Here is a 12,478-nt window from a genome sequence, read left to right on the forward strand (position 1 = left end):
ACACGTAGACGGAAAGAAAGCGAAAGTTGAGAAAAATAATTTAGGCATTTTTAATACAATTAAACATGTGAGTGAAATAAATATGCATGAGCAGCGTTATGGCATTTTGTACATAAACATATGAAGGAATCAATGCATATTTTGTGTTACAACTACATTTTCTGGTGATTTACATATTTTATTCAAACCCAAATCTGACACATTTAAAAAAAAAGTGTGTGTAGCTTGTCTGGCTGGTGTAGCTTGGGTTTGTTTGGACAACCTTTCATTTACCAGGGAACCTTTGCAACCTTGTTTTTTTTACCCATTGTCGTCGTGGTGACTCATGTCAGAAATGTCCACGGGAGCCCGGACAGGACCAAATACACAGGTAACATATTTATCTTTATTTAATGTTTATCTTCAAATAAACCGTCACCTAGAGAAAGTGTTTTATTTTGGCACAAAAAAAAGTTGTTGTAGTTGTACTTTGTTTTTGTTTCTCTTCCTCTCAGGTTGTTTATGATGGACAAAATGTAGCAGCTACTGGAATTATTTTCAGGTAAATTACCTGAAAATAAAATCATAACCATCATTATTAGAATGGGTTAAGAGTCCACAATAACACAATATGTGTGTGCTTTAACCAGGTATCTGGTTTCTTTTTTTCACTTTTATAGGAAAAAGTGAACCGCCAGGTAACATTTTTCTCTTTATTTTATGTTTATGTTCAACTAAAACGTCACCTGGAGAAGTTTTATTTTGGCACAAGAAAAGTTAAATATGAAGTCAACAATGCCTGTTGTAGTTGTACTTTGTTTTTGTTTCTCTTCCTCTCAGGTTGTTTATGGATGGACAAAATGTAGCAGCTACTGGACTTATTTTTCAGGTAAATTACCTGAAAATAAAATCATAACCATCATTATTAGGAGGGACTAAAATCCACAATAACACAATATGTGTGTGCTTTAACCAGGTATCTGGTTTCTTTTTTTCCACTTTTATAGGAAAAAGTGAACCGTCAGGTAACATTTTTATCTTTATTTTATGTTTATGTTCAACTAAAACGTCACCTCTAGAAAGTGTTTATTTTGGCACATGAAAATGTTAAATATGAAGTCAACAATGCCTGTTGTAGTTGTACTTTGTTTTTGTTTCTCTTCCTCTCAGGTTGTTTATGGATGGACAAAATGTAGCAGCTACTGGAATTATTTTTCAGGTAAATTACCTGAAAATAAAATCATAACCATCATTATTAGGAGGGACTAAAATCCACAAGAACACAATATGTGTGTGCTTTAACCCACATCAGGTATGTGGTTTCTTTTTTCTTCACTTTTATAGGAAAAAGTGAACCGTCAGGTGACATATTTATCTTTATTTAATGTTTATATTCAAATAAAATGTCCCTGGAAAACCCCGTTTCCATATGAGTTGGGAAATTGTGTTCGATGTAAATATAAACGGAATACAATGATTTGCAAATCATTTTCAACCCATATTCAGTTGAATATGCTACAAAGACAACATATTTGATGTTCAAACTGATAAACAATTTTTTTTTTTTGCAAATAATCATTAACTTTAGAATTTGAGGCCAGCAACACGTGACAAAGAAGTTGGGAAAGGTGGCAATAAATACTGAAAGTTGAGGAATGCTCATCAAACACTTATTTGGAACATCCCACAGGTGTGCAGGCTAATTGGGAACAGGTGGGTGCCATGATTGGGTATAAAAACAGCTGCCATGAAATGCTCAGTAATTCACAAACAAGGATGGGGGGGAGGGTCACCACTTTGTAAGCAAATTGTCGAACAGTTTTAGAACAACATTTCTCAATGATCTATTGCAAGGAATTTAGGGATTTTACCATCCACGGTTTGTAAAACCATCAAAAGGTTCATAGAATCTGGAGAAATCACTGCACGTAAGCGATATTACAGACCTTTGACCCCTCAGGCGGCACTGCATCAAAAACCGACATCAGTGTGTAAAGGCTATCACCACATGGGTTCAGGAACACTTCATAAAACCACTGTCAGTAACTACAGTTGGTCGCTACATCTGTAAATGCAAGTTAAAACTCTACTATGCAAAGCAAAACCCATTTATCAACAACACCCAGGAACGTCGCTGGCTTGGCTGGGCCCGAGCTCATCTAAGATGGACTGATGCAAAGTGGAAAAGTGTTCTGTGGTCTGACGAGTCCACATTTCAAATTATATTTGGAAACTGTGGACGTGGTGTCCTCCGGAACAAAGAGCAAAATAACCATTCGGGTTGTTATAGGCGTAAAGTTGAAAAGCCAGCATCTGTGATGGTATGAGGGTGTATTAGTGCCCAAGGCATAACTTGCACATCTGTAAAGGCACCATTAATGCTGAAAGGTACATACAGGTTTTGGAGCAACATATGTTGTCATCCAAGCAACGTTATCGTGGACGCCCCTGCTTATTTCAGCAAGACAAGTGTTACAACAGCATGGCTTCGTAAAAAAAGAGTGCGGGTACTTTCCGGGCCCGCCTGCAATCCAGACCTGTCTCCCATGGAAAATGTGTGGCGCATTATGAAGCGTAAATACGACAGCGGAGACCCCGGACTGTTGAACGACAGGCGAGCAGTACATGGCCACCGGATCGGACCGGACTCCCTCCACAAAGGAGAGTGGGACATAGAAGAAAAAGAAAAGAAACGGCAGATCAACTGGTCTAAAAGGGAGTCTATTTAAAGGCTAGAGTATACAAATAAGTTTTAAGGTGAGACTTAAATGCTTCTACTGAGGTGGCATCGCGAACTGTTACCGGGAGGGCATTCCAGAGTACTGGAGCCCGAAATGAAAAAGCTCTACAGCCCGCAGACTTTTTTTGGGCTTTGGGAATCACTAATAAGCCGGAGTCCTTTGAACGCAGATTTCTTGCCGGGCCATGTACTGCTTGCCTGTGTATCAGCTGGGGACATCTCTGCGCTGCTGATCCGCCTCCGCTTGGGATGGTTTCCTGCTGGCTCCGCTGTGAACGGGACTCTCGCTGCTGTGTTGGATCCGCTTTGGACTGGACTCTCGCGACTGTGTTGGATCCATTATGGATTGAACTTTCACAGTATCATGTTAGACCCGCTCGACATCCATTGCTTTCCTCCTCTCCAAGGTTCTCATAGTCATCATTGTCACCGACGTCCCACTGGGTGTGAGTTTTCCTTGCCCTTATGTGGGCCTACCGAGGATGTCGTAGTGGTTTTTGCAGCCCTTTGAGACACTAGTGATTTAGGGCTGTATAAGTAAACATTGAAGCTCTACATAAAACAAGAATGGGAAAGAATTCCACTTTCAAAGCTTCAACAATTACTTTCCTCAGTTCCCAAACGTTTATTGAGTGTTGTTATAGGAAAATGTGATGTAACACAGTGGTGAACATGCCCTTTCCCAACTACTTTGGCACGTGTTGCAGCCATGAAATTCTAAGTTAATTATTAATTGCCAAAAAAAATGAGTGTGAACATCAAATATGTTGTCTTTGGACTGAATATGGGTTGAAAATGATTTGCAAATCATTGTATTCCGTTTATATTTACATCTAACACAATTTCCCAACTCATATGGAAACGGGGTTTGTATTTTGACACAAGAAAATGTTTAATATGAAGTCAACAATGCCTGTAGTCGTACTTAGTCTTTTATTTCTCTCTTTATTTCTCTTCCTCTCAGGTTGTTTATGGATGGACAAAATGTAGCAGCTACTGGAATTATTTTCAGGTAAATTGCCTGTTCATAAAATCATTACCATCATCATTAGGAGGGATTAAGAGTCCACAATAACACAATATGTGTGTGTGTGCTTTATCCCAAATCGGACATCTGGTTTCTTTTTCTTCACTTTTATAGGAAAAAGTGAACCGTCACAATGAATCTCAGTCGTGCTGACAAAAAAAAACATACAAAAAAAAAGGTGTGCTGAGAGCAAACTATCCGTGGCTAATAAATACTCCAAAAGTCGTGAGAATAGTTTTTCCTCGTTGTGAATATGAATACGGCACAAAGACACACCTCAAAGACAAAGGCAGTGACATAAATATAGAAAATATGGCATATATATTCATATAACATATGATGCTTATAAAACCTATGAAAGAAGGAACATACAAAAAAAAAAAAGAGTAAGAACACAGCAAATGCCCCTGCTGGAAGGTCACAGCAGGTGATACAGCAGCAAAGTCCTCCTCGTCCTCCCCCCACTTGTCATTTTTTTTCGAACGAGTGGGGGGGTTATGTCCTTTTAAGCCTAGAGAAGATCCTGACAAATAGTCCTTAAGAATGGCTTGAGTTGTAAGATCATGTGTGTTTACAGCATCGGGTTGCCATGACACCCGTTTTGTTTGCACTCCCGCTTCGAGAGGTGGGCGTCAGGAGTTGTCTCGCAAAAAAAAAGTGTGTCAAAAACGAGGGCCAAAAATAAGAAAAATGAAAAAGTCATGGCCTGACCCCGCAGTCGGAATGACGTCTTATTTTTTTCTGCCAAGCGACCGCAGCAAAGAGTGGTGAGTGCTGGAGAGTTTGATACATATTATCATTTTTAAACCTTTTTAGCTTAATCCAATATGCATTACCTTCCAAAAAGTGACATTCAGGAGGCAGAAAGTTATTATAAAACAGTGTTTTTCAACCTCTAGTGTGCCGCGAGATTGTCATTTCACTTATTTCGGGGGTCTTTTTGAAAGCAAAAGCCACTTCTTGGGTACTGTTTAATGCGAAGGGCTACCAGTTTGATACACACTTCAATAAATTGCCAGAAATAGCCAATTTGCTCATCCATCCATCATCTTCCGCTTATCCGAGGTCGGGTCGCGGGGGCAGCAGCCTAAGCAGGCCTCTCCCCAGCCACTTCGTCTAGCTCTTCCCGGGGGATCCCGAGGCGTTCCCAGGCCAGCCGGGAGACATAGTCTTCCCAACGTGTCCTGGGTCTTCCCCGTGGCCTCCTACCGGTTGGACGTGCCCTAAACACCTCCCTCCTGACCAGATGCCCGAACCACCTCATCTGGCTCCTCTCCATGTGGAGGAGCAGCGGCTTTACTTTGAGTTCCTCCCGGATGGCAGAGCTTCTCACCCTATCTCTAAGGGAGAGCCCCAAACTCATTTCGGCCGCTTGTACCCGTGATCTTATCCTTTCGGTCATGACCCAAAGCTCATGACCATAGGTGAGGATGGGAACGTAGATCGACCGGTAAATTGAGAGCTTTGCCTTCCGGCTCAGCTCCTTCTTCACCACAACGGATCGGTACAATTTGCTCAATTTACCTTTAATAAATAAATCTATATATATATATATATATATATATTTATATATATATATATATATATATATATATATATATATATATATATTAAAAATGAGTATTTGTCCGTCATTCCGTCGTACATTTTTTTTCCTTTTACGGAAGGTTTTTTGTAGAGAATACATGATGAAAAAAAACACTTAATTGAACGGTTTAAAAGAGGAGAAAACATGAAAAAAAAATGAAAATTTTATTTTGAAACATAGTTTATCTTCAATTTCGACTCTTTAAAATTCAAAATTCAACCCAAAAAAATGAAGAGAAAATCTAGCTAATTTGAATATTTTTGAAAAAATTAAAAAAAATAATTTATGGAACATCATTAGTCATTTTTCCTGATTAAGATTGATTTAAAAATTTTGATGAGGTGGCGACTTGTCCAGGGTGTACCCCGCCTTCTGCCCGATTGTAGCTGAGATAGGCGCCAGCGCCCCCCGCGAACCCGAAAGGGAATAAGCGGTAGAAAATGGATGGATGGATGGATGTTTTAAATAGGTTAAAATCCAATCTGCACTTTGTTAGAATATATAACAAATTGGACCAAGCTATATTTCTAACAAAGACAAATCATTATTTCTTCAAAATTTTAAAAGAAATTCAAAAGACTTTGAAATAAGATTTAAATTTGATTCTACAGATTTTCTAGATTTGCCAGAATATTTTTTTTGAAATTTAATCATAATAAGTTTGAAGAAATATTTCACAAATATTCTTCGTTGAAAAAACTGAAGCTAAAATGAAAGTGAAGTATATTTATATAGCGCTTTTCTCTAGTGACTCAAAGCGCTTTACACAGTGAAACCCAATATCTAAGTTACATTTAAACCAGTGTGGGTGGCACTGGGAGCAGGTGGGTAAAGTGTCTTGCCCAAGGACACAACAGCAGTAAATAGGATGGCACAAGTGGGAATCGAACCTGCAACCCTCAAGTTGCTGGCACGGCCACTCTACCAACCGAGCTATGCCGCCCCAAATGAAGAATTAAATTAAATTTACTTAAACATTGATTTAAATTGTCAGGAAAGAAGAAGAAGGAATTTAAAAGGTAAAAAGGTATATGTGTTTAAAAATCCTAAAAATCATTTTTAAGGTTGTATTTTTTTTCTCTAAAATTTTCTTTCTGAAAGTTATAAGAAGCAAAGTAAAAAAAATAAATGAATTTATTTTAACAATTAAAGACCACGTCTTTGAAATATGTTGTAGGATTTTCAAATTCTATTTGAGTTTTGTCTCTCTTAGAATTAAAAATGTCAAGCAAAGCGATACCAGCTTGCTAGTAAATAAATACAATTTAAAAAATAGAGGCAGCTCACTGGTAAGTGCTGCTATTTGAGCTATTTTTAGAACTGTCCAGCGGGCGACTCATCTGGTCCTTACGGGCTACCTGGTGCCCGCGGGCACCGCTTTGGTGACCCCTGCCCTAGAGCCAGGTGTGGGCCCTGGTGGCTCCTTTTGAGCTTTTTCAAAAATGTATGGAAATGGAAATAAGATGGGGCAAAAAATATATTTTCCGTTGTAATATGGTTTCTGTAGGAGGACAAACACGACGAAAAAAAGCTTTTTAATTATTAGAAAGCCCACTGTTGAATATGTTTATGCTTCACTGATGAGTGTTTGGCGAGCGCCGTTTTGTCCTACTAATTTCAGCGGCCCATGAACTCACCGTTGAGTGGACCGTGACTCGATAGTTTGTTTTACATGTACAACTTTCTCCGACCTTGCTAGAGAAAGACGTGTTTTATGCCACTCCTCCTTTGTTTCATTTTGTCCACCAAACATTATATACTGTGCCTGAATGAACAAAGTTGAGTATATCTAAGTCTTTTAATGTTTTGCGGCACCAGACATATTACTTTTTTGTATTTTTGGTCCAATATGGCTCTTTCAACATTTCTGTTTGCCAACCCCTGACTTATTTGGGTTAAAAATATTTTTTTGCAAACCAGTATTTATAATCCGCAAATGTGCCGTTGTTGAGTGTCCGTGTAATACTTTTCCATATCAGTAGGTGGCAGCAGGTTAGCTAATTGCTTTGTGGATGTCGGGAACGCGGTTCGTCATGATCACAATATGAAGACGGCAGCGGGAGGCAGGGTGCAGGTAAAATGGTTTCTAATGCTTCAAGCAAAAATAAACAAAAGGCGAGTGCTGCTAAGAAAAGGCTTTGAAGCTTGGGGATGGCTATGCAAAATGAAGCTAAAACTGAACTGGCTGCAAAGTAAACAAAAACAGAATGCTGGAGGACAGCAAAGACTTACAGCGTGTGAAGCAGCAGACGGCGTCCACAAAGTACATCCGTACATGGCGTGAAAACATTAAAATAGGAGCGAAAGACGAGAACTAAAACACTACACAACAAATAAGTCACAGGGTGATGTGACAGGTGGTGACAGTACACCTACTTTGAGACAAGAGCTATAGTGATTATGTTGGTTATGTTTTGAATTCATATCCAACAATTGTGACTTTTTACTGTTTCATTTTTTTTATGTTTTCGGCTGGTGGTGTGCCTTCGGATTTTTTTCAATGGAAATAAAATGTGCCTTAGCTCAGAAAAGGTTGAAAAACACTGCTCTAAAATTGCCTCAGAGAATAGCGTGTGAATGCTGAAAGATGCCTTCAATGCCACTGGGGAAAAAGAGTGGCATCACAGCATACCATAGCAATCCCCGGATAAAGTCATATTTTGGATTGACTTTTAGTATAATCACAAAAAATACAGTGCAGGCCAAAAGTTTGGGCACACCTTCTCCTCATTCAATGTGTTTTCTTTATTTTCCTGAGTATTTACATTGTAGATTGTCACTGAAGGCATCACAACTATGAATGAACACATGTGGAGTTATGTACTTAACAAAAAAAAAAAATTGAAATAACTGAAAACATGTTTTAATTCTAGTTTCTTCAAAATAGCCACCCTTTTCTCTGATTACTGCTTTGCACACTCTGGGCATTCTCTTCATGAGCTTCACTTGAAAGGTTTTTTTTTACTTCACAGGTGTCATAGTTGTGATGCCTTCAGTGACAATCTACAATGTAAATAGTCATGAAAATAAAGATTGAAATGAGAAGGCGTGTCCAAACTTTTGGCATGTACTGTGCATTAAACAGTTGTAATTATACAAAATCTTACTATTACAAGAAAAATGTTGAAACGTAATGAAAAATTGACAGTAATTGTCAGAATTGACGAGGGAAAAAGTTATTTTACAATAATTAAGTTGTAAAATCAGCAAATTTTACAGATATTATTTACTTTGATGACACAATAATAGAGGGGGAAGTCCAAACTGACCAAAAAGTGTTCTCGGAATAAGGTAAAAACTTGCTGAAAAAGGTCACAATACAATTTTTCTTTGTTAAGCCAAGAATTATTATGATTCGAATATTTTCCGAACAGTTTGTGACCTTCTAAATACAGTTGTCAACAATCTTAAGAGCCTTTTTGAAATGAAAATGAAATATATTGATCAATCAGATATAGTAATGCTGCCTCTGGCTGAGCCAATCACAGGCCCCGATCCTGAACAGCACGCTAATTGTGTCTTAACCAGTGGCCAATACTCTGGGATTGATTTTTTTACCTCATTTACCAATGTTTATGCCTGAAAATGCTCTATTTATGTTTTAAAGGAATTCGGAGATAAAGGGTAGATGCAAACTTCCGAGCCCAATGTGATACGAGAATCATGTTTGACGGGAAAAAATTCACAATATTATGAAAAAAACAATATTTCTTCCATGAAGTGCCATCCAACCATCTTCTTCCGCTTATCCGAGGTCAGGTCGCGGGGGCAGCCCAGACTTCCCTCTCCCCAGCCACTTCGTCCAGCTCTTCCCGGGGGAATCCCGAGGCATTCCCAGGCCAGCCGGGAGACATAGTCTTCCCAACGTGTCCTGGGTCTTTCCCCGTGGCCTCCTACTGGTCGGATGTGCCCGAAACACCTCCCTAGGGAGGCGTTCGGGTGGCATCCTGACCAGATGCCCGAACCACCTCATCTGGCTCCTCTCCATGTGGAGGATCAGCGGCTTTACTTTGAGCTCCTCCCGGATGGCAGAGGAACACCCTATCTCTAACTCATTTCGGCCGCTTGTACCCGTGATCTTGTCCTTTCGGTCATAACCCAAAGCTCATGACCATAGGTGAGGATGGGAGCTTTGCCTTCCGGCTTAGCTCCTTCTTCACCACAACGGATCGATAGAGCGTCCGCATTACTGAAGACGCCGCACCGATCCGCCTGTCGATCTCACGATCCACTCTTCCCTCACTCGTGAACAAGACTCCGAGGTACTCGAACTCCTCCCCCAACCCTTAGATGGCACTCTGCCCTTTTCCGGACGAGAACCGTGGACTCGGACTTGGAGGTGTTGATTCTCATCCCAGTCGCTTCACACTCGTCTGCGAACCGATCCAGTGAGAGCTGAAGATCCTGGTCCAGATGCGGCCATCAGGACCACATCATCTGCAAAAACCAGAGACCTAATCCCGCGGCCACCAAACCGGATCTCCTCAACGCCCTGAGTGCGCCTAGAAATTCTGATTTGTCCATAAATACAGATATTTGATTTGATAAATCCATCCATCCATCCATCTTCTTCCGCTTATCCGAGGTCGGGTCGCGGGGGTTAGCAGCCTAAGCAGGGAAACCCAGACTTCCCTCTCCCCAGCCACTTCGTCTAGCTCTTCCCGGGGGATCCCGAGGCGTTCCCAGGCCAGCCGGGAGACATAGTCTTCCCAACGTGTCCTGGGTCTTCTACCGGTTGGACGTGCCCTAAACACCTCCCTCCTGACCAGATGCCCGAACCACCTCATCTGGCTCCTCTCCATGTGGAGGAGCAGCGGCTTTACTTTGAGTTCCTCCCGGATGGCAGAGCTTCTCACCCTATCCCTAAGGGAGAGACCCAAACTCATTTCGGCCGCTTGTACCCGTGATCTTATCCTTTCGGTCATGACCCAAAGCTCATGACCATAGGTGAGGATGGGAACGTAGATCGACCGGTAAATTGAGAGCTTTGCCTTCCGGCTCAGCTCCTTCTTCACCACAACGGATCGATACAACGTCCGCATTACTGAAGATCTCACGATCCACTCTTCCCTCACTCGTGAACAAGACTCCTAGGTACTTGAACTCTTCCACTTGGGGCAGGGTCTCCTCCCCAACCCGGAGATGGCATTCCACCCTTTTCCGGGAGGTGCTGATTCTCATTCCGGTCGCTTCACACTCGGCTGCGAACCGATCCAGGATTTGATAAAGTCAATCAGATTTTTTTTTTTTTTTAAATGGAATATTGTGCAAAGTCATTTCACTGAATACGTCGTTACAGGCGAACATGGTTGTAATATTACAAGAATAAATTAAAAAAATATATATATGTAATTTGATGTAAATAGCATCAAGTGGTCATTTTAGGACAAGGTGTGATATCACAGAGAACAGAGTTGTATTTCTTCAGTGGTATCTGCTTTTCTCTCGGCATTCACACAGTAAGTGCTCTGGTTAAGGACCTTGAATTCTTAATTGAAGAGCATCCTTTTGCTGACAATTAGTTGAAAAACCGAACGTGACAGATTCCTCTCAAGTGCTCAAAGGAAGTGATTTGTAAACTCCAGCAAAAAGAAAAACCAAAACCTCTGTTTGACAGGACGGAGTCAACAGGAAGGCGTTAAGGCAAGACGGTTCAAAGGCTCAAAAAGGACGGGTTTCCCTCGGAAATGATCGTTTTCAAAGAAGACGGCGGACTCTTTTAGTATCCAAGCTGCGCTGATGTGTTCTTCGGACAGGAACAGATCTGCTAGGACGGCTTTAAGGCGGCGACCCCACTTACACGAGCGAAAAAACAAGGTCGGGAATGTTGCGCCGTGGTGTAAACTGCGAGGGAAGGACCTAAAGCCGCCCTGGTACTGGATGTGGACGACATTCTGATCCGGACCCACTTTGAAGGCCTTGTGTGTCCTCCAGTCTTGACGACTGAGCTTCCCCTCAGCGCAGGCAGGAAGAGGACAGCCCAGTCCAGTCGAGACTAGGACGGCGCCGAGAACGGGGCGTGGCCGGAGTTGTTGTGGTTGGTGGACTTGACGATGGTGATGACGCTGGTGGTGGCCACCTTGCCCGGCGACAGGGGCCCGCGGGTCACAGTCCTGGCGAAGCATTGCAGCGCCTCGTACTTGGCCCTCAGGGCGTCCAGCTCCAGCCTCATGCTGGCGTTCTCCCGGGCCAGCTTGTCCACCTCCCTCTGGAGCTCCGTCTTCTGCCGCTCCAGCTCCTCCTTCTGGGTGACGCGCTTGATGCGGCAGCTGGCGGCGTAGCCTCGGTTCTTGAGCGTCCGCCGCCGCTGCTTCAGCCGCACCACGTCGTCCTTGGTCAGCCCGCGCAGGTGCTGGTTGAGCTCCCGCACGGACATGGCCACCAGCTCGTCGTCGCTGAGGGCCGGGGCATTCTCGCCCGCCTCCTTCTTGACCTGGGACCAAAAAAACCAACATGTCTTGACCACCGTCCGAGACGTCGTGCCACGTCGGGTTCTCACCTTTAAAGCTTTAGTCGTCTTGAAAGGAGTCGTCATTCCCTGCATGCAGACAACTGGCGACTCTCTCATAGGAGACACCCTGAGGACCAGTGATAGGAAAGTATTGATTGATTGCAAACTTTTGTAGGATTCGAACCTGAACACAAACATACTTTAATACAAACTCCAAAACCAGTGAAGTCAGCACATTGAGTAAATTCGTAAATAAAAACAGAACCCGATTAAACTTATATTCAATTGAATAAACTCCAAAGACGACTCGGCCCTGCGATGAGGTTGCGACTTGTCCAGGGTGTACACCGCCTTCCGTCTGATTGTAGCTGAAATAGGCACCTGCAACCCCACAAGGGAATAAGCGGTAGTAAATGGATGGATGGACGAGATATTTAACGTTCAAACTTTCTTTGACACTGCCACAGAAAGACGTGTTTTATGCCACTCCTTTGTCGCATTTTTGTCTACCAAACATTTTATACTGTGCGTGAATGCTCAAAGGCGAGCTTTGATTTTATCGATTTGCTGGATTGCTTGTCAAGCACTCCAGCAAATCTATCAAGGCTAGTTGTATGTTCATATGCTAGTTTTTAGGTATATTTGAGCTCGTTTAATTTCCTTTACTGATGTCCTCTGTGTATTTAGTTTACA

At 42.0% G+C, this 12,478-nt stretch overlaps 1 protein-coding gene across 1 annotated transcript in view; it reads right to left on the minus strand.

The window, feature by feature from the left end:
* Positions 1-36: 36 nt before the first annotated feature.
* The window catches only part of mafk (v-maf avian musculoaponeurotic fibrosarcoma oncogene homolog K), a 46,445-nt gene continuing 34,003 nt past the window's right edge, over positions 37-12,478 (minus strand). Inside the window, exons 2-3 of the mRNA XM_061905277.1 lie at positions 11,834-11,912; positions 37-11,767 (exon numbers count right to left, since the gene is read on the minus strand). Coding sequence (XP_061761261.1) covers positions 11,330-11,767; positions 11,834-11,902 — 507 coding nt within the window. The 5' untranslated portion in view covers positions 11,903-11,912 and the 3' untranslated portion in view covers positions 37-11,329. The remainder of the gene's footprint in view (positions 11,768-11,833; positions 11,913-12,478) is intronic.

This window comes from Nerophis ophidion, linkage group LG07 (assembly GCF_033978795.1).
Source record: "Nerophis ophidion isolate RoL-2023_Sa linkage group LG07, RoL_Noph_v1.0, whole genome shotgun sequence".
In the NCBI taxonomy this organism is placed as follows: Eukaryota; Metazoa; Chordata; class Actinopteri; order Syngnathiformes; family Syngnathidae; genus Nerophis; species Nerophis ophidion.